The sequence below is a fragment of the Chiroxiphia lanceolata genome, chromosome 6, assembly GCF_009829145.1.
Source record: "Chiroxiphia lanceolata isolate bChiLan1 chromosome 6, bChiLan1.pri, whole genome shotgun sequence".
In the NCBI taxonomy this organism is placed as follows: Eukaryota; Metazoa; Chordata; class Aves; order Passeriformes; family Pipridae; genus Chiroxiphia; species Chiroxiphia lanceolata.
This window is the reverse complement of record NC_045642.1, coordinates 34,056,885-34,078,523: the sequence shown is the minus strand read 5'-3', so window position 1 is coordinate 34,078,523 and position 21,639 is coordinate 34,056,885. Positions and strand designations below refer to the sequence as shown.

Sequence of the window (21,639 nt, the reverse complement as noted above, 5' to 3'; positions counted from 1 at the left end):
AGGAAATTATACTAGCTGTAGTAAAAACCCTATGTAGCTTGAATTTTCGGGGATATTTTTTTGTGATGTTGAAATGGTTAATTAGAGAGCCTCAGTGCACTGTGAGTACACTGAGGGAACTCCACGCTGACTATTACAGACTAGGATTATAATTTGTTAGGAATGACCACTGAGACCCCAAATCTGCTTTAGTAAAGTACTGAAGGAGTAGCTCTTCTGTTTCAGTATGCAGTCAAAGGAACAATTTCAAAATCATGGCCTGTTATCACTGAGCAGGCTAGTAAGGCAGTTCCCTCCCAAGTCCTGGAAAATCCTTCCACGAATCTCTGCATGCAGTTTGGGGGAAGATCTTGATTTCACTGTCAAGTTGCAGGATAGGAAAGCTACTGTGATATTTAGTTATGCGTGAAAAACAGTACGAGTTGTACGTGTGATACATGTGATTGTCACTCCTTAAAAATATGTTCTTTCTACTAGAAATACTTGTCTGATGTCTACTACAGTCTCAGCCCTGCTCCCATTAACTTTAACAACAGCAGGATAGCAATCTAATTTTCTTTGTATTTTGTGCTTTAAATTGTAATTTTAAGTATTCATTGGGACTATCTTCAAGATCAAACAAAGCTCTCAAAAAGTGGATTAATAAGTTGCACTTTTTAAAAGGTTGTTGGTCACTAATTTTCATATCCAGATTTTAAGATTAATATTTTGTGCATGAGCAATCTGGAGACTTCTGAAGTCTACTGATTGCCTGTAGACTTTTGAAAGTGTATGTTTAAAAGTAATAATGACACATATGTAGAAATATGAACCATTTTAAAGAATAGCTTGCCTGCAGTCTAGAATAGACTTTTGTATCCTCTTCAGATTCTGGCTCAAGTCAGTTATTGAATACGCAGTGACACTGATGAGAGTAATGAGAAGTTTTTCAATTCCATTTTGGTACAGAAAAGTTTAATGCTAAGCTATGTGAGTGCATTACTGTAAGTATGTTGCTGAATTAGATATTAATTTTGAGGTGCATAAAATAGTTAAAAATCAATTTAAAGTTAAGGTTTTAAAAGCATAATGTCTTCTGAAGGATTGCATATTGATTTTAAATGTAACTATCTAATTGTATATGCATGGACTAAAGTATGAAGTCAACCTCTTTGTAAATGCCAAGAGGCTATTTTTCAGTAATAGTTCAGATGCTTACGGGAAACTAGGCTGCTAGATTGCATGAGTAGAAAATGGCTTGTGAAGTTATTTACAAGTTTTGCCCCATGGTCATTGCCATACATCAATAACAGGTATTATTATAAGCAGTGTTTCTGCTTATGGTGCATTATAAATTCTGTTTGCAATATTTTTCTTACCTTTTTGCTGTTCTTCTGAAACCGCTAGTAGAGTTTAGCATAATATGTAGTTTCAATTAATAAAAACATGTGAAATGATTACAAAGAATTATTATTTTTTTGCTGTTCAGCATGAAGTGTTCATATAAATTAGATAATTAACTGTAATGGTAAGGTGATCTGTAGTTTAAGTTTTCAGAAGTTATTCTAAACAGAATTTGGAACTTAACTGCATTTAATGTAAGATCTTTTACCATGATATTCCATAGGATTCTTCTTCAAAGCTTCCAGAATAGAACTTTGACCTCTAGAAGGATACATTAAAAATATTTAATCTGGTGACTTTTTTACATACCACTAAGAATAGCACATTGGATCAACAGCTGTCAGTGAAGTGAAAAGGACTTCACTATAAAATATTATTTTGTCCTTCCCTGGCATTAGTTCATGCTTCTGAAAAATCAATTAAAAGGATGTTTTTTACAGTAAGGTGTTTCAGATGGATGTAGTGCCTATCAATTTCAGAATATAAAGAAAAAAAATCCCAGTTTATTTCATCCTTTGCTGAATCGGAGAATTGATACACTAGTCAGTAAAGAGCAACTTAAAAGATATTTAACTGTGTGTTTTAAGATCACACTTTCTCTTAAATTTAGAGGGAGAATAAAGAAAAAATGGAAATATTGTCCTTAATTATACTTAATAAATATGGTCAAGTGGGTCTTAATTCTGTGAAATGCATGCTCTTGATGCAGTAGTCTGATTTTCATAAAATGATACATACTTCTGAAAATCCCTGTAAGGATTTTTAGAACTGAGAGTTCAAATCACTGATCACTTCTGAAAAGCAGATGAAGGTCAATGAATTCTACGATGAATTACTTTACCTATGATGTTTTTATGAAGTTGCTTCTTTTCCAAAGTAATCTTCCATTTCTTAACCTAAAGCTATTAGCGCTATTGGGCATGAGCATGAAGTCTTGCTGCGAGAAATGCTTTTGGAAAAAAATCTCTCTTTCATAGGTAAGAATCTGTAGTAGAGACTAGCCAGTGTGTTCTTAACTTTAAAGATAATGGTGACTGTTTACCTAAGAAAAAAATAAGCCTCAACATTCCTTGTATTAGGTAGAAAAGGAAGAGTAAAAAATGATTGATGCTGTTCATGTTATCTTTTATTGATTTAGAACTGAGCAGGAACTCAGTTACCTAATACCTTTTATATACAGTACATGCACAGGCTTGCAATTAATATTTTATAGAATAAGTAGCTGAAAAAAATGCTTTAATATCTGCTGCAGTATTACTTTTGGTGTCATGAGATATTAGCCATAATCTAGACCTTATGAGACTTAGGAGGAAGCATAAGAAATATTAGCTTCAGAATGCTTTATGTATGAAAGAACAGCTAGAGGATTCACTCATTTACTTTTCTGTGCAGTTGCTGCTGAATTTTTGCCCCCTGCCTCCCAATCAATGCAAGTACTCTTTTTCACGCTCCGTGTATTTAAAGTTATTTTAAGAATTAATTAGTTAGGAAGTGATTTTCATTTTTTTCTTTTAGCCTGCAGTATGTTTCTTTTACACGAGTGCCATTGAAATAAAGATTAGTGTTTAAAGCACCCGTTCTCTTAATGCAGTAGTAAACAATGACTTCTTAAATCTTGGATTCCTTATGTGATGAGACAATAGCAAAGTGAAATACTGTCTTTTGTTAATGGTTGAGCATTGTACTAATGTTCTGTGAATTTTCTGGTTTTACCAGGAACTATGATCTCTCCTGATTTTGGAAACCTTAAACAAATTTAAGAAATTGGGAGGCGTATTAAGCTTTTAAAAATATTTGTCTGTACAATTAAAGAACAGAGTTAGTGTGCTCTTTTATACAAAAGTGGAAAAAGGACAGGAATAACTATCACACACAAGCTTTCAAGTGGCACTAGGAAAATGCGAAGCAGTAGATTTTCCTACTTGACTGTAAGAACATACATATAGGTAATAGACTTAAGCTGTAACTGCAGAGACGATGTTGAGTTAAAATACCAAACAGTTCTAGGAATAAGAAGTATAAAACAAACTGTCAGGGAAGGTTATGGAATCACCTCCAATGGAAAATTAAGGTCTGGATTTGACACTCATCTATCAAAGCTGGTAATGAAATCAATCCTGTCACAATACAAGGGAATGGATTAGATGACTCACTGAGGGATCCTCAACCCAACAATTATGATTTTATTTCGCTTGTGTAAGCTTGTGCAGTATACGTCAGATTTACATTTTAATGTTTTGTGAACTTGGATAAGCATCAATTTTGTCTTTAGAAATAAGGTCTAAGAAATCTATGCTGTCAAATCAAAACATCTGGAATGAGTTAACTCATTAGGATATGAAGATATAAATGAGAGAGCATAATTTACTGTTTATATGTTAAGCATTTGTGTTTATTGTGCCTGTGCATTACAAGTGTCTTTCAGGTTCTAGATGTGTTTGGGTTTTGGTTTTTGGTTTTTTTCTGAAAAGAAAAGCTTTTTTTAAGTGTCTAGAAGATGAACCCTTTTGAGTCACTCGTAATAAAACCTTTTATTTCTGAAAAACTGTTTCCAAAACTGCTTGAGGAAACCTCAGGAAAACAGAAGAGATGACAGAATTTCCTATAGGTTCACAAATTCAGACTTTGTTGTGTAAGACTTCATTCCAGTTTTGAAGATGGCTTATGACTTGCAATTCCATTACATTTTAACATATAAAACCCAGAATTTTCACGGTTTCCATATTAGTGTACTATTCCAGTGTACTGTCCTTCAGAATAGTCAGGGGGGTTGTATCAGCTGTTCACCTATGCAACAGAGAATCTAGTACAGGAGAAGACAGCACAGTCAAAGGACACAGTGAATATAAATTGCCCCAGTATAGTATTGGAGCATGAAACAGTTTTTCAGGTTCAGGACATAATTTGTCTGTTTGTACAGCAGTTAGCTTTCAGAACCTACAGATCAGAAGTAACACATTCAAACTCACCCTGAAATTGATTGGAAACCTATGCACACTAATGGAGTTATATTTTATTAATCCACTGCTCATGGGAAGCACATCAAATCCCAGGTCCTCCCTTTAGAAAAATACTTTGCCTGAGATTGAAGTGATCAGCAGAAGCATTCTCTCAAAATAGCTTCACACACCATACTGAAATGCCAAGAATTTTTAAGTTCTATATATAGATCCTTTACATATATAGAGAGAGAGAGAGATATTTTTATATCTTTACCATAAATTAGGAAAGCTTTTACCTATATGGGTTGGTACTGAGCTTTATCCTCCTTTAACTCCCACCATGATGTCCCTCAGTAGTAGCTTGGATATAAATCATGAGATCTGATCCATGTTTTCTGCTGTGATCTTAAATTTGCAGTTGCAACTCGTTCATGCACCAACAAAAGAATGTTTTGTTTCTTTGTAATATCCAGAGGCTAGTATAAGAACAATGATGTGTTAAATGGTTATGATTGAGTGTGAAGTTGTGGCAAAGATGAAGCTGCAGTTTTGTTGGAAATCAGAATTAATGGTCAATCTGTAGACAAAATACTTATTGGAGCTGTTTCCACATAATTTGCATATCTGAGGATGCATAGGTGTAACTGTCAAAGCTGCTGTGGGCTAGCTTCCAAACAGTTATTAAATTATTCTCTTAATCCATGCTAGAGCTAGAAGATCTTTTGAGGTGCAGAACGCTACCTCTGTAGTTTCTAGACCAATGTGAAACATAGCTGAACTGAAAAGCTAGAACATCTTTTTGGTGGGATTATGGTTTAAAACAAAAATTCTATAACGATTCTGGGGAGTTTCTATAATTATTTTTTTCTTCAGAGTTATAAAGCTTCAAAACACTTGAGGAAATAATACAAAATTATATTCCTCTTCAAGGTAGACAACTCACATCAACAATAAACATTCTTTTTAGTATATTTTCCAGCGTTTATCACTAAATGTTGGGAAAAACCAAATAAAGACATTCAAAAACAGATTTAAAACAAAAACCATGTTCTTTTTTAATCAATAAAAGAATCTGCTGAAGAATATTAAAAGTAATGCTGACACAGGCTCTTGTTCAGAGACTTTCCAAGTTGACCTATCCAAGCGTGTTTTTATCTGTCCTGGTTTTCAGTGAGTTTTTTTTTAAGGTGCATTTCTCTTATTTTGTGGTAGTAGGATTTGTTAGATGCAAAGAAAAGACTGACCTTTCTAATGCTATTGCTCTTGAATGATGAACATTTCAGCTGGGTCATCCTATTGTCTATTCTAGATCATTTTAAACAAGAGCAGGTTACAGTTAAATAGAGTTGGATGAAACTGGATTTTTTTTAATCACGATCGAGACATTACATAGAACATTAATTCATTTTTATGTTATGGTATAAAACTCTCTATTTATGGGTTCTGTTAAATTAGAACCTTCTTAACAGCATTTATCCGTATATGTGACAATCTTAGTTTGAAAAAATAGCCAACAACCAAGTCCGTCTCCAAATCCTAGAAATGCTTTTCATTACCTGATTGGGTGATATAATGAAATATTGCATTGCAAAGACTTGTATTTACAATATAGTCTATTTATTGTGAAGAAATGCTCTCAAAATTAAAAAAAATAGTACAACTCTCAAAAAGAATAAACAGCTATTGCAGTTTACAGAGAAGTGAATTTACAGCTTTCCAAATTTACTCCTGTCCTACTTTCAGAATGAGTTCACTATATAAAATAATACTTCAGACTTATATTCTTCAATAAAGAGTGGGAGAGTTTGATTTTGGCACTTTTACAATATTTTGATTTCTAAGACTCTATGTTTTTCTTGTCATTAAAATGTTACTTGGACTCAAACTGCTGACCTTTCAGGATATGCACAAAGTATTCAAAAACTGAGTTCTGAACATTGGCCATGAAACTACTGTCCTAACCTGATAAATGGATTGGAAATAAGCTACCCAACAGTGAGAATGGGCCATTAATTTTAATCAAAGGTGATGTAGAAAGGCGAATGGGATGCATGACAATGTCAACAGCCCAGTAGGTGTTAAGGGGCTACACAGCCTTACTTGTTACTAGGTAGTGCCATTAGTTAAGCCTGGGTGAAGACAGAAAGCCATGCCTGGAATTGAATGACCAGGTCACTCCAAATTCTAATGGAGAAATGGTGTTTCAGAAATACCAGTGTAATGGTATCAGAAATGAAGGATAATAGTTTAAAAATATTAAGGGCTTGCTTGGGCTTTTTTTGCCTTTTTTCTTTTTTTTTTTTTTAAGGGAGCACCCTTTGTCTTTTGCGATTTTATTTTGTTCATTATTACTTCTTGAAATATTCAGCTCTAATATCTGTAAGTAATAGAGTTGTATAATTAATGTAGCAGAATTTCTAAATCTTTGTATGTTCTGAAATTGGATAAATTCTATAGAATCCAGAATGCAAGAGAAACTAAAATTATGGCTCCTCTCTACTTTAATAAATTCCTGGGAGAGAAGGATTTTCATGCCTTTTTTTAAACAACTTTATGCTAACATTAAAAATAAAACCAAGAAGACAGCTACAGTATATCTACATTTGTGGTGTTGGTAGGATTAATCTTTACGCATCCGAAGGTGGAGAGGCTCTTCTTTCAATCAGCGAATATACCTCTTTACTTTGAATATTTGGAGGTTATAAAATACTGTATGACAGCTTGAATTAATGATGTTTATAATGAAGACATAAAAATGCAGGGATGACAAAGAAGCATTTTTATATCCATGCTTCAGGTTTTCTACAAAGGTTCATTTAATTTGACACAGCATTGCATGCATAAGAAAGATATGTATGACTGCATTAGTAATTCTTGTACTCTTATTTAAAATAAAATTAATTATGCTGCTGTCTACTTAATGGAATAGTTTTATAAACAGTACTCCTTATTCTGTATGTACAGCTGAAGATCAACTTCGTGCAAAGGGTTATGACAAAACACCAGACTTTATTTTAGAAGTACCAGTAGGTAAGTCTTTTAAAAGAACTTTTATAATTTTGTTTTGTGTAGAAGAGTTCATGCTAAAATATTATGGCTACTTAAGTGAAGCATAATCTAGGATACTACAGGATACTAGTCTCTTCAGGAGTTACCCAATAATTTTAAGAACTTCCTAGTTTGGTACCCAGTGTTTCCTCTTTAGTCTCTGCATGTTTTTATCTCATTATCAAAAAAGGAAAAAAAAAAAAAAACAACAACAAGAACCTCCAAATCCCTGTTCCCTCTGATGTACTCTTCCCACTATCTTTCTGAACTAAACTCTGAAATGCCTGTAATTGTCTTTTACTCCTAGAACAAATCAGTTCAAAGCAGTCTTAAGAGTATTACTGTTACACCTATAGGTCATTGTATAAAGATTTGTTGTGGTGCAGTTATTCTTTTTACCATCACTTTGGATGCAGATACAACTCTGCAGTTCTTCACTGTTTTTTAAAAGCCTGAATAGCAGGAAAGAATAAAGAATAAAAGTAGGTATAAAGGTCATAAAGTTCATCCACCTTTTCTGGTCTTGAGGTCATGTGAGAAGGTAACCAGATGACCTAGTCACTGGGCCACAGAAGAAAAAACATCCAAATTGTGCAAATGTAAAGGATTATTAATCACCTTTTGTAAATTGGCTTTTGTGCCAAAAGACTTCTGCTTTGCCTCCGTAGAATGCAGCACCTGTCTATGCAGATGTCTACTTTTCTGTCTGTCAGAGAAAGTAAAAAGGCTGGAAGTACTGTGTGAAAGTCATATACATGACTAGTTTTTTTTCTTCATATTGACAACAACTGAAATTCTTACTGAGATAACTGATTTGTACACTAGTATAAGGAATGGAATGTGTGCTATAAAATGCATCACTACACAGAACTGCTTGAAATACCATCTTTCAGCACAATCACCTGTTATCCAGCGAACAACTGTGTATATGAGAGTCTTCTGAAAAGGTTTTAAAGACTTTCCTTAGCTTAGTGATGTTTGTATACCTAATCATGTTTCCAAAAAAAAAAATGGTGGTGATGTTAATAACAAAACAGAAAATACCTTTGTAACTAAAGGACTCCATATTTGAAACAGGGAGGTTTGGCATCTTACTGCGGTTCATTCATGTCAAGCCACATGTGGAGAGTTTTCAGTTAATTTCTACCCCTTCACTTCCATAATTACTGTGAAGAATCTCAGGAAGCTTCAAGGACTTGAGGAGATGAGGGAACTGTTGGTTTTTACAAGGTCTAAAGTTAGCAGGGAAAATTGTGAACTTTCAGAATTACAGAATGGCTGAGGCTGGTGGCTAGTTGCTCAGGCAGGTTCACCCGGAGCTGTTTGCCCAACACAATGTCCAGACAGTTGTTGTATGTCAAGCAGGGAGAATCCACAACCTCTCTGGGCAACATTTGCCCATGCTCAGTCACCCTCACAATGAAAAAGTGGTTGCTAATGTTCAGATGGAACCTCCTGCTTTTTGATGCCCATTCTTTTGGTCCTGTCGCTTGGCACCACTGAAAAGAGCCTGTCTCCCTCTTTTTACCACCTACCCTTCAGAAAGTTTTATACATTGATAAGAGTCACCATTAACATGCTTCTTAGGCTGATCTCTTTTTCTTTTTGTGTTAGAATAAATGCATATATCTAGAACAGGATGTAATTAAACTGAAATTGATATCAATATCTGTTAAAGTATTTTCTGGTAAGTTTTTTAAATGTCCTTTTTATGCACATTTGAAAGATAATTTTTACAAATATGTAACTGTTGCAAGCATGAATTATGTGGTAGATTGTGAAGTAAATACGATATTCACAAACACACTCTTATAGGCTGTTGAGTTTGATTTTCAGAGTTCAGTTTCTTTTTTTGCTGTCACCCTAGCTGTGGAAGGACACATAATTCACTGGATAGAAAGCAAAGCCTCATTCGGTGATGAAAGTAGCCACCAAGCCTATTTGCAGGACCAGTTTTGGAGCTACTGGAACAGGTATATTTCTATTATTTTTCCTTATAGATAAATAGGATTACATTTTAAAAAGAAGTTACTGGATAAAGCAGTAGTGACGGTGGTATTAAACCATGCAGACAAAATACATGTTACTAGTCTGGCATTTTGAATGTCATTACTTAGCATGTCAAATTGGAATTATGAAATATTTGTGAAAAATTCATATCCTAATTGTTAACATGCAGCAGATACATCTGGTGATTTTACAGTGATGCTACATGACAGAGTAAGTTACTTCGGTACAGAAGTTATATGTCAATTTTTTAGTACTGACTTTGAAAGAAGATTTTGCTGTAAAGTTTTGGAATACGTGCAAGATGACAAATTTTTAAAAAAATCTTTGCAGTATAACCAAGTGGGCTTTGTGTGTGAAGAACTTTATTGCTTATTGTCATTGTATCTGGGACAATACTGTTTCACTGGGGTTTTTTTTAATAAAGTATTTCTTTTGTGTATTATCTACATTTGAAGCAGGAATAACAATTATCTTCAAGTTAAAAATGTAGTAAGTATTTGCAGGAATGTAAGGAGGTAAATAAGTTATGCTAGACAGAAGTTTTAAACATGTCATTGGTATTGGTACAAAGATTTTTTCTTTTCAAGATGGTTAAAATACTTCTGCTTTATTCTTCTAAAAGTCAGTGTTGTGTATATTTATATATCTTTCCATGGTCCTACATACCCCCTCACTGGAGGATTTTTTTCAAAAAAAAATCTTAAGCACAGTGCTTTATCTTCAGTGCCATTTTTGTATGTGGTAGAACCCTAAGCAAGATAGTAAGTGAGATAAATGAAAGTTTTAATAAAGGATTTTTTAAAGCATAAATTTAGTTGCTCAGTGTTAGCAAGAGACCGTCTGAGGGATAGTAGAGAACATGGCACAAACATGTGAACATGCAACAAAAAGGGAGTTTTTGTTTCCCTCCAGCATCAGTCTAGTCTGTTGACCATTAGTATTTCAGCTGAAAATGAGGAATGTCAAGGTGAAAATAGCTAGCATTACCTTTGGAAATACTTTAAAAGCAAATTCCATAGAAGGCATCAGAGAAAGGGAAACCAAATCTTGAGAACAACATCATCAAAGTTTGGAATTATGCTCTGCAGCAACATTCTTGATTGACATAAGGACATGCTCTTATTTGTCAGTCCCAGAAATCAGTGACTTGGAAAACTTGAATCAAAGCAATGGGAAGCTCCGGAAGGCTGTCAGTTGTTGGATGAAGATACTACAGGGAAGTTGTAGAAAATAAATTGTGAAACATATAAACAGAATATAAAACTTAGAAAGAAATTTGAGTATATACAATATCTAGGCAAATGGTGAGAATGGCAGGAAAGATGCTTATGCAATTGGTGCTGAACTGCACATCAGTGTAAATGAAATGGAGTAGCTCAGGCCGGGAGGCGGCCATTAGATGTATTGGCTGGAATACTTTCTGAGTATAAAGGATGTCTTTGAAGGAATCCATGATGGTATCAGAGAAAAGCAGCTCCAAGAAGTGAATTTTAAATAGATAACATGAGCATAGAGATACTTACTAAGTTGAGATGGGGTGAAAGCTGAGTAGACAAGTAGGATGAAGGCACTGATCCATTTGTTGTTTGCAATAAAATTGCCATTGCAAAGTTGAAGTTTCTTTCTTTTTATTGTGCCTGACAAAGTGTCTATCCACATTTTGATTTGAGCTATAAAAATGTGTAAAACATTTGAGAATAAAGTGTATCATTTGAATCTGACATTCCCAAAGGAAATTTCTTACACTTTTATCAATAAACCAAGACGTAGCTAACTTCAATTTAATTTCAACATGTACTAATTAATAATTCAACTTCAAAAATGGAGTATTTTCTCATTTTCTCACTGAGCTGTTAGTCAAGTATCTCTAATGTTGCAAAAGTTAGACTGAAATTATATGTAGATCAATAAAACATTTTGAAAGTAGTTTTGAGATTTTGCCAAATCTGTTATAGTTGTTCATATTAAAAAGAAGTACAAAAATTGTTGCTTCTTACATATAATGACTTTACATTCATATAAGGGAAACTAGAGCTCTCTTTAGTGAGATTTGTTACACCCTAAATCTAAAATTTAATGATAGGTTAACCATGGAAATTAGGCAGATTTCTTTGGCCTTTCTTTAAAGAACAAATCCTGTTAGTCTTGATTTTGCTACCACTTGGCCAAACTGACAGTGTTACATCTTCTGAAATGAGCTCAGAGTTACTGTAGCTTCTAATATAATGACAGTTGAGTTAATGAACACACGTTGACAGATTAGGTTGCAAATACGTTAGACAGTTAACTTTCGTTGGTCTCTGAAACTATTTATGTAAAAGGACACAGGTGTAGCTGCCCAAAATGTGAATTAATTTTGGGTTATTTAATCAGCCTATCTCTCAAGTGAGAACCAGCTTCCCAGTCAATTCACCATATCTTTGTGTCTCCCTTCCTCTGAACAGAGAAATCATTTGGAGAAGTAGCATCAGTTCACAATAGAGATATCATGACACTCCGCTGCTAGTTTAGAGTGTTGCAGACCTGATCTGTTGGTTGAACTTAGAGCAGAAATGAAACTGAAGAGAAAATCTGTAACATCGCCTGTTAGATGTGGATAGAAATATAAACTAGATACTTTGAAAGGAATGAAAGTGAGAGATTTTAGGGGTTTTCCATTCAGTTTTTTTATTGTTTCTCTAAAAATGAGGAGTCAGACTGGAAAAGTTTCTGGATTCTTTTCCCATATGTCACAGATGTAAGATGAATTCTACTCAGAATGCCACTGAAAGCTTTGAACATAGCTGTGGTTTGTTTACTGTTATATGTGTATTTCATTAAATCCTGTACTCTGTGCTAACTAAATCTGTGAGTGTCTTAAATTGGTCTGTACTGACAGGAAAGAAATGGCACTTTCTCATTTAACAGAACAGCTCCCTAGATGCAGTCAACCATGTCTGTTCACCTCAGTGCAAAAGAACACCTTTTTATTACTCTGAGTTCTGCAGGGACAGCTTAGCAAGGGTTTTTATGGCTCATACATCAATGGTATTGTTAAGCAATTTTCAGTTGCAGTGGTGCACTGCAACCTCATCTTCAAATTAAGCCTCACATTAAAAATGTACAAAGTGTACCTTGTCAGTGGATATGCACAGTTGTAATTTAAGATGCTCTTTAGATATTTGAGATTTTTTTAATAGTAAAGAAACAGGAAAAAGGCAAATTTGGTCTTGCATATTCCCAGACTGATTTTGCAGAGTGATGTTTTAGAAAAAAAAAGCTCTTGTACATACTGGAAAAACTTGAAATGTTTCATGTACTTACAGAATCCCTTCCCTCCTTATGTTTGTTCGGTGGTATCTACTCAGCAGGCTGTAGCTTTCAGTACCACTGGGTAAGCAAAACAACTACATGTGCAAAATATAATTGCTTCGTGCACGTGTAGTAGATACCATACTTTTCGTTATTCACTGGCCTACATTGGTGTATTTCTTGTAACTATGAGAATAAAAACTGTTGAATAGCCAGTGTGACCAAAGGTAATTTGGAGAGCATGAACAGGAAGTTACACAGATTGCACTTTAGAACAGGGTCTGTGAACATATTGTAAATTGTTTTAGGGTTTAGATGAATGTTGTTGTTCCCTTTTTTTTTTTCCTGTAGTGTCTAATTTTTAATTTTTTTTCTAACTTGGAGTCCTGGCTTTAAAAGTCTGTTAGTCAGAGCTGATAGGCACGACTGCTGTTTTCTAAGAAGTATATAGAGATCAACAACACTCAGTTCAAATAGTAATTAGTGGGTGCACTGTCAATGACTTGCTGTAAGAAGATATAAACTCAAATACAGCAATTTACATTTTCTATCTTCTGCAAGCATGGTTAAGACATATGTACATTCTGGAATGTAATTTCTAGAGAGTCCCAGGAGAAAGCTTGACGTCGTTATTAGCTAAAGAAACTTTACTATATGTGAGGAAGACCGTAGGAAAATGTCATATTTGACATTGATATTAAAGGCAATTTCACATAGTGAAAGAGAAGCATTTCATCTTCTTTTGAATAAAAATGGTAAGTCATCTCTGCAGTAAAATCCTTCCCTCATTTGCTTGCATTCTAAATGTTGTTAGTCCTGTGCTTCTGCTTTTTTGAAAAAATAAATAAAAGCAAGTTTCCCATAAGTGATTTTAAAATAGTAACCACACTTTTTGGAAGCCTAAATTTATGATTCATTGTCTTGTTAATTAATACATTATGTCTGATCTTGAGACTTTAGTTTAAAACTAACACTCATAGTAAAATTATCATAGAGTCCTGTAGATTAAAAAGGGTATTTATTTCAAATAAGTGCAAACAGAAATGATGCAAAACATTGTATTTCAGTCACAATCACAGATGATGTGTTCTTGGGTGTTTTGGGAAGAGGATTCAAATTCATTTGCAGTTGACTATAACTATGAGTTATATATGAGCAAGGGCGGAATTAGAACATCAGAATGATAGACATTTTTTGCTGTTCAAGTCTTTAAAATGGTTTGACATGTTACTGTGAAGACTGAAGTAATAATTGTTGTCTGATTGTAGGTGGCAGGGGAAGAGGGATTTATGCTGTGGGTTTATGGATCTCTGTTCTGTTAACAAGTTCAGTATTATTCAATTGCAGATGGTTTAAAAAGTTGTACTGGTAAGTTGAAAGCCAGTGTAACAACTAAACTTGGAGGAAACCTTGGGAGTTGCATTTGTCAAGTGGCTAGGAAAACTGTTCATGCATACCCGGTATCCAAAGCTTCATTGGCAGCCCAAACATAAAGAACTGAAAGGTCATTCTTCTTGCAGTGTGATGGTTTGTTGACATATTTTGACACACTGGTACAATAGTGAAAGGTTTTGATGTTACTGCAACACTGAGGGAGTTAGGGTTTGTTTAGCTATCTAATACTTACGGATTTTCACACATACAGGGTTTTGCTTTGCTCCTTTTTCTCTCTGTCCTGGCTCCACTTGAATTAGTAAGTTATTCTTAGTAAAAGATAGATGTAAATAGAAGAGAGAGTTTATGATGATTTTTACCACTTAGGACTATGTATTAGTTTCTTCAAAAGTAATTCACTTTTTAAAAGTGAATTATTATGCCAACTTGCTAACCTTAGTAGACAAGAAGAGAACCAAAAGCAGTGAAGAGCGCTGTTTTCTACTAGTTTACTGATGTAGTAGTTTGCTTTGTGAACATGGTAAAGTTCTGTGGTCTTCTTCAAGATAAACAGATACATGTGTACGCTCAGACATAAATACATATATACACATTGTGGTGACTTGACCGTGGCAGGATGCCAGGTGCCCACCCAGCCGCTCTCTCACTCCCCTCTTCCTAGCCAGACACAGGAGAGACTAAGATGGAAAACAACTTATGGGTTGGGGTAAGGGAGTTTATTAAAGCAGAAGCAAAGCAAAAGCTTGTGCGTGCAAAAGCAAAGCAAAAGATAGCAGGGTTTATTCTCTACTTCCCGAGAGCAGTGATGGTCAACCTCTCCCGAGAAGCAGGGCTTCGGTACGTGTGATGGTTCCTCAGCAGGCAGCCATTGGAGACAAGGAATGCCTGCATTCTTGCTCCTTGCCTTAGCTTTTATACCTGAGCTGACACAATATGGTCTGGAATATCCCTTTGGTCAGTTTGGGTCAGCTGGCCTGCTTGGGTCAGTGCTAATGTTGTGCTCAGCAGTAGCCAAAACACTGGTGTGTTATCACCACCCTTCCAGCTATCAATGCAAAGCACAGCATTGTGAAGACTACAGTGGGGAAATGAACACCATCTCAGCCAGACCCAATACACACATATATAGGCATACCTCTGCACTTCACAATTGTTCTAGATACGTTTAGCTGATTTCCGAAAGCATTTGACATTTTTTATATTCATTTAATGACACATGAAAAGTATAAAAATCAACATGTAGTTTATGAAAAATATATTTTTTTACTCTAGCTCAAAAGTAATGTTTTTAGATTTTACCAGTCATGCTGTCTTTAACAATGTGGTTGAATAAAAAATCATGAAGAGATTTTCATTGAGACCATGGCTTATGCCCTAGCACTGCTATAATGTTCATTGTTTTCCTCATCATTGTAGGTTGTTTGATTTTTGTATCAAAACTAATTTTTGTCAAAGCAAAGAAAGAACAAACCACATTATATTCATATTAACATTTATATTTGAATGATTGATATTAATTAAGTATATATTTTCATTCATTGTTCTCCTTAGATACTGTATTTAATATGGACATGAAACTGGGATTTTTATTATAATTTAATTCTATTATGTAAGCCTCTTTCACTGCTTGATGGTTACATTCTGAACTTAAAAAATAGTCAATGAAGCAGTATATATCTTTGTTTAAATTATTTTTCCCTGATATTTTTCTGTACTGTTTTAAAGATTCTCATGTCACAGGAGACTCATGTAGTGTAGATAGAACATTTTTAGCTTCCTTCCACATTACTGCAAGGCTTCAACTCCAATTTTCCTGGTATTTCTCATTTAGATTAGACAAGCATCTAAGTTTATGTACGATAAGAGCTGACAGCAGAGATCCTGCTATGCTTGCCAAAGGCCTGGTTGCAGACACTCCACTATGTCAAAGAATGTCAACCCCCCACAGACCTTACCTTTCAGAATTCCTTGTAATTTTTAATTGACATTTACATCTGACAATTTCAATGTATTTCATAGTGTTGAGTTTTTATCTGCCTACTAATAGTTAAAACCAAACCAAAGCAAAAAGAATCCCTTCCTGTAAACTATGATATCATGTATTTTTTAATTAACAAGGTCAAACTGCTGGGCTGAAACTCAAGAATGAGCAACTCCCCCTTCCTTCTTGTAACTCTGTAGGTGCTAGTCTAATCCATTTCAAATGACAATTGAGGAGGGGAGTAGGAGTATAAAGTGAAATTGAACTGTTAGTACTAATGAACAAAGCATGTATGCATCATGCACAGAAAGGCTGCAGAGATTTTGAGGAAACTTTAAGAACAGAGATTTTCCTTTGAGTCAGGTACTTGAAAATTGAAAGTGGTACCTCCATGTGATGTATGCGTGTTAACAGCATAATATTGTAAATATAGTAAAGCTGGCAAGTATGTCATTTAGCTGCATGTTACAGTTTGTTGTGCTTCCTTGCCTTCAGAAATCTGAAGTTTTCATTTGGGTTAAAATGCTAAAAGCCTAATAAATTAGTATGAACATAATTATCCATCTATTAGAAGTTAGAATGAAGGACTACAGTTGATCATAAATGTCACAAAGCAAAAAAAAGTAGAAGCAGCATTTTGTCACAAATAATTCTGCTTTTCTTCTAATTAGTTAATTTACATTTTGCAAATTAAGGGTAAGATGCAGACAGAAGATAATCTAGTAGCATATCATAGCTTTACTGACCTGTATTTGTATATGCCAAATTTAAGTTAATTAGAAATGTAGATGCTGTTTGTTTTATCTGTCAAAAAGCTCATGTTAAAAAAAGTCTAGGCCCACTTTTCCCCCCAACATTTATCATCTAAATAATAGTCTTGCCAAGATGGCAGCCTCATAATAAACTCTTTTCAGTGGAGTGATGGGTAATGAAGCTTGCTTGTGAAGGCAGCGAAAAATGTTGTCTAGCCAAATGTGTGAATATGATGGCTAGAGAATCAGTGGACTTTCTCAGTCATCAATCTTTTTAGTAGCCTCTTATACATCTGAATATTTTGATAGATGATCTAATAATCGAGTTATCTATCTTTCTAACTATCAGAGTTGCATAAAAATTATTCTCACATGCTATTGAATATTATATATATTGGGCATCTAGTGAATTTTTCAAAAAAGGTCCAAGAGACAGGAATTTTGTTTGTCTTAAGCAGCCTTCAATATATTAAATGATAAATTACTATATATAGAATACAAAACTATATGTACTACTATAAGGAAAGAAAGTAAACAATGTCAATACCTGATTACAGATAAATAAAGCACTTAAAAGCGTGAGACTAGTGAGGTTAGTTCACAGTCTAATAAATGTGAGGTATAAAATCAGTAGATTCAATAGTCCTTGGGCAGTTAATGGACAGGAATCACATTTCCATACAGTTGCACAAATTCCTTGTGTCTAGGAAATCTTGACTTAGGCAAAAAGAAATACAGCATCACAGTGGAGTACCAAGTTACTATTCAGCCTCTCTGAGAGCAGTTTCTTTTGATTAAAGGTGAGACTGAAATGTATATATTGAAATGCATACATTTTGTTTATTCCAAGCAATAGTACAATATGGATTTGTGTTTCCAGAGCACAAGAATCTGCTTCCCTAGGTCACCAATCTTGCATTAATGTAGGCACTCAGGGTATTTGGATAAGTTGCATTAAGCACATCATCTTACTAGGGTGTGTTGTACTAGAGCTTCTGAATAGCAGAGCAAAATGAATGTTGGTGTTGGTGTATTTTTTTAAACATTACAGTTCAAATGGACATTATATCATTCTTCACTTCAAGTTAATTTCTGATCAGGTAAAAATTATTTTATCAATAAGAAAAATATCATTGCATTAAGAGTATTTTTAATTCAAATGTATTTTTTTTCACCTTGGTGTCACCAGTTTATGTTCAATTACATAGTTTTGTATAGATTATAAAATTTTCCTTCTTGTAAATTCTTGAAAACTATGCCATATGGACTAATTTTTTTAATTTATTTTCATTTTTTAGTACTTTGCTTGTTTCATAACTACAGCAAGGTATAAACAAGTATGTTTGATGAATGGTTCTCCAGTTAGCAAAGGGGCTTTTCTTTCTCTGTTCAGAACTGGAGTGACCAAGGTACTTTCTTGAGGATATCAAAAAGTTGCTTACTAATTGCAGAATATTAATGGAAAAGTACTGAGGTATTTGCTTTATAATTACTGCCTGCTTAAAGGAGAATGAGAAAGATGTATTTCAAGAAGTTGCACGTTACCATCATTTGACGATACTTTGTGAAAGTCTCACTGGGCCTCGTTGGACCTTGCCTCTACGTACGGATCTACAAATTTAACAAACTGTTGGCTGTCTCACTGGCAGTGATTGTGACTCTCATGCTAAGTAAGCAGAGTTCTTGATGTTTAATAGTTCTTGCTAAACATGCATAATTAGTTTGATTCTGTTTGGTTATGCTTAAAGCAAGTCACTGAGTAAAGATTACCTGAGTATCAAAATTGTAAAAGCTTACAATAAAATTTGGCTCTGAAGTTCAACATTTATCTTGAAATATTGCATCCCACTGAAACTGTCTACATTTTTGTTTTCAGTAATATTTACATTGATTTCATACAATTTTAAGTTATATAAGGGTAATTTTACAGAAGTGTAATTTAAACCTAGAACTAAGGCAGTAGGAAACAAATTACAAAAAAAAGGTTAAATTATTCTCTTTCATTATTTGGGGAGTTGTAACATGAGAAAGCTAAAATTGCTCCTGAGTATACAAATTCATAAACAATTAACTAGAATTATCAAAGTCAGTGTTTGATTTTCCTTACTGTATGTGGCTTCCACTGACCTTAAGTAAATTGGCAGTTTTTCTGCTTAGCATTTGTAACATTTCTGCTAGAGGACAGATCAAGCTCCTGTGTGCACAGTGTGTTATAAACACATATATATTTAGGAAAGAGATCTTCATTTCCCTCTCCTAATCAAAATAGTAAGCATCTGTGTCCCCTCTTGTCATTTGATTAGCGTGCTCTCATCCATCACAAGTCTTTGATATGAGCATCAAGAAATCATGTCTTTTTGTTTTAAATGATAAATGTGCCTTTGTCATGAATACTTACCGACATTCCAAGATTTAAATCTGAATTGTCAAAGTGTAACAGCACAGCTTCTCTGATGTGTGACATTATTAGTGAAATAAAGAACTTCTAATTTTTTACAGGTGGGCCTTAAATATTGACACTACAAGGCTGATTTAGTTGTGATGCTGAAAATTTTTTTTTATCCACTGTTTTTCTAAGATGGATTGTTTATCAACAAGACACAATCAGCTGCATGAGAGCATCTGTGGACATTCCTATTTACATGTTCCAAGACTGTCTCCTCATGTTTCATTATTTAGGTCTGATGTCTAGTTAGCTCTTATCAAAACTAATAACATCTGAAGTACCAGGCTTCCGGTGGTCATACAACCAACATGAAATTTTCTTCAGTCTGACTAATATTATTAAAGACAGTATCTCTTTAAACCTGGGCTTTGTTTCAGTGTCTAGATCAATTACATCTTATAAATTCGTTTCAGTGAATGATTCCCTGCTTGTTTCAATAGATTAAATAAATCTCAAATTATATTCTGCACACTTTAAAGTTTAAAAACTAGTGAAAATATGAGTGTTCAGTCTGAAGCTTTGCTGCCATTCTTACTATGTCTTGATGCTACTAGGGCAGAAAGAGCCACCATATGGCTGGCTTCTTACTGTTGGAGTAGTACAGTAAGTTAAAATGTTTTAGAAGACAGATATCTAGATCAGATTGTGTCAACTGTTTCTTTGTCTATTTGTAGCAAAAATTGAATGTGTCAGGAAAATAGGCAATTTCATTTTAATTCCTACAGAAAGCAACTGTTGCTTGAAATTTCTGGGCTCACTCAATTTTTTCCTGTATTTCTTTTCTGCTTTTTTTTTTTATTGTGTTCCAAGTATATCATAGTTGAATTAATTTCATGTTCCAAGTGCTGAAATGCTGAAATTGACTCTTTGAAATTCCCCGTTTGCAATTTATAATCTCTGAAATTTACAAAATAGTTCAGAGAGGAATTTAGGGGGGGATCCCACAAAATTATTTAAGGACCCATGATGAGTTTATAATTGCAATATTTGGTAATATCATATATACAGGACACTGCAATATTTAGGATTTTTTCAACTTTTTTTGTTACTTACCTCAGAGATTTGACCACAACATTTTTTGTATAGTCGAGTTGATTTGATTCCAAGCTTGTTTAAGTTATAAAGTCATGTAAAACTGGTCACATTATTTATATCTCTTTATTTGGAAAGTGCCATTTATTTTAAAATAATGAAAATTATATATATTTCAAGCTCTCCGTAGAAGAATAGTTTTGAAAGTCTAGTCTCATTTATTTGTTTCAAAAGGAGAAATATTTTGCGTCTTTTGCAAAGGACACAACACAGCCCAAAAATTGAAGTGAGATTTTCTGGCATACGAAGGATACCTGTGAGTCTTTGAGACACTGAAGCTGTAACCCAACTTGAAGAAGACAATCATGGCAGTGAGCTTCTGTTCAGAGTTAATCAGCTGCAGAATTTGTAAACTGCATATGTGTCAAAGTTGAAAATGTTAGCACTCTGATAGAAGCTTGAAAAGGTTAGACCTGATAAAAGCCATCAGCAGTTAAAGAAGGTGATTTATGGGAATGTAATGACACAAAATGCCTCATTTATCAGTCATATATAGATAGGTTAAGGTTTCTGTGTCATACTTTAAAAACTTGACCACTTAGAATTGTCAAAATAGGTAGTTAATTGCCCATCATACATATCAGTTCAAATTTCCTTTGCTCAAATTTTTGTGATTTTACTGTTTTGCTTCTCATATGGTTCTTTTTAAAGTCATTCATATTTTGTATTTATTTCATATTTATTTCAAATTGTATGCTCAGGGCTCTGTTAGAACTTTTATTAGGTAAAGCTGCTGATTTGAATGCTGTCCAAATCTTTTGTTGATTTACAATTTCATTCAGCCTAACTGTAAGGAAAATAACTGAAGGTTTCATTTTCCTCTGTTCTATACCACTAAGTCTCATCAAGGGTTTACAACTTTCTAATTTAATCCTTACATTTCCTCTCCAAACTGAAATATGAGATTTAAAAGCAAATCCATCAATCGGTTTCCAGTTCCAGTCACTTAAGTTACTGTTTATCTCCATGCAAATCAAATTTAATCCAAAACTACCAGTACTGTTAAATGATCCTAAAACAAAATAAAAATGTTAGGAAAAATGCATGTCTTTGATATGAGGATAGCAGCAAGCAAATACTATATATTTGAGACTGACTGTCCACACTGCAAACATGGATAAATACTCATTAGGGAATTATCTTCAAGACATATTTTTAAAATAAAACAACTAAAGACATTGCATTAATACTAAAATACAGGTTCAGCTGCCAAAAAAAAAAGTGTGATTAATAAAGTTTGTAAGGATTTCTTTTTCTCTATCTCCTTATCCTTTTTAAACTACTCCATCCTCCTATTTC

General features: G+C 34.0%; 1 protein-coding gene across 7 annotated transcripts in view; it reads left to right on the top strand.

Annotated features, from left to right (window-relative positions):
* Positions 1-21,639, top strand: part of C6H15orf41 (chromosome 6 C15orf41 homolog) — a 123,500-nt gene that overhangs the window by 51,809 nt on the left and 50,052 nt on the right. For 6 of the 7 annotated variants that reach the window (XM_032691378.1, XM_032691376.1, XM_032691375.1 and 3 more), the window contains 3 exons: positions 2,293-2,360; positions 7,290-7,355; positions 9,241-9,346. In XM_032691378.1, the coding sequence (XP_032547269.1) occupies positions 2,293-2,360; positions 7,290-7,355; positions 9,241-9,346 (240 nt within the window). Of the gene's footprint in view, positions 1-2,292; positions 2,361-7,289; positions 7,356-9,240; positions 9,347-19,301; positions 19,397-21,639 lie in introns of those variants that run through there. The other variant, XM_032691379.1, reaches the window with a different exon arrangement.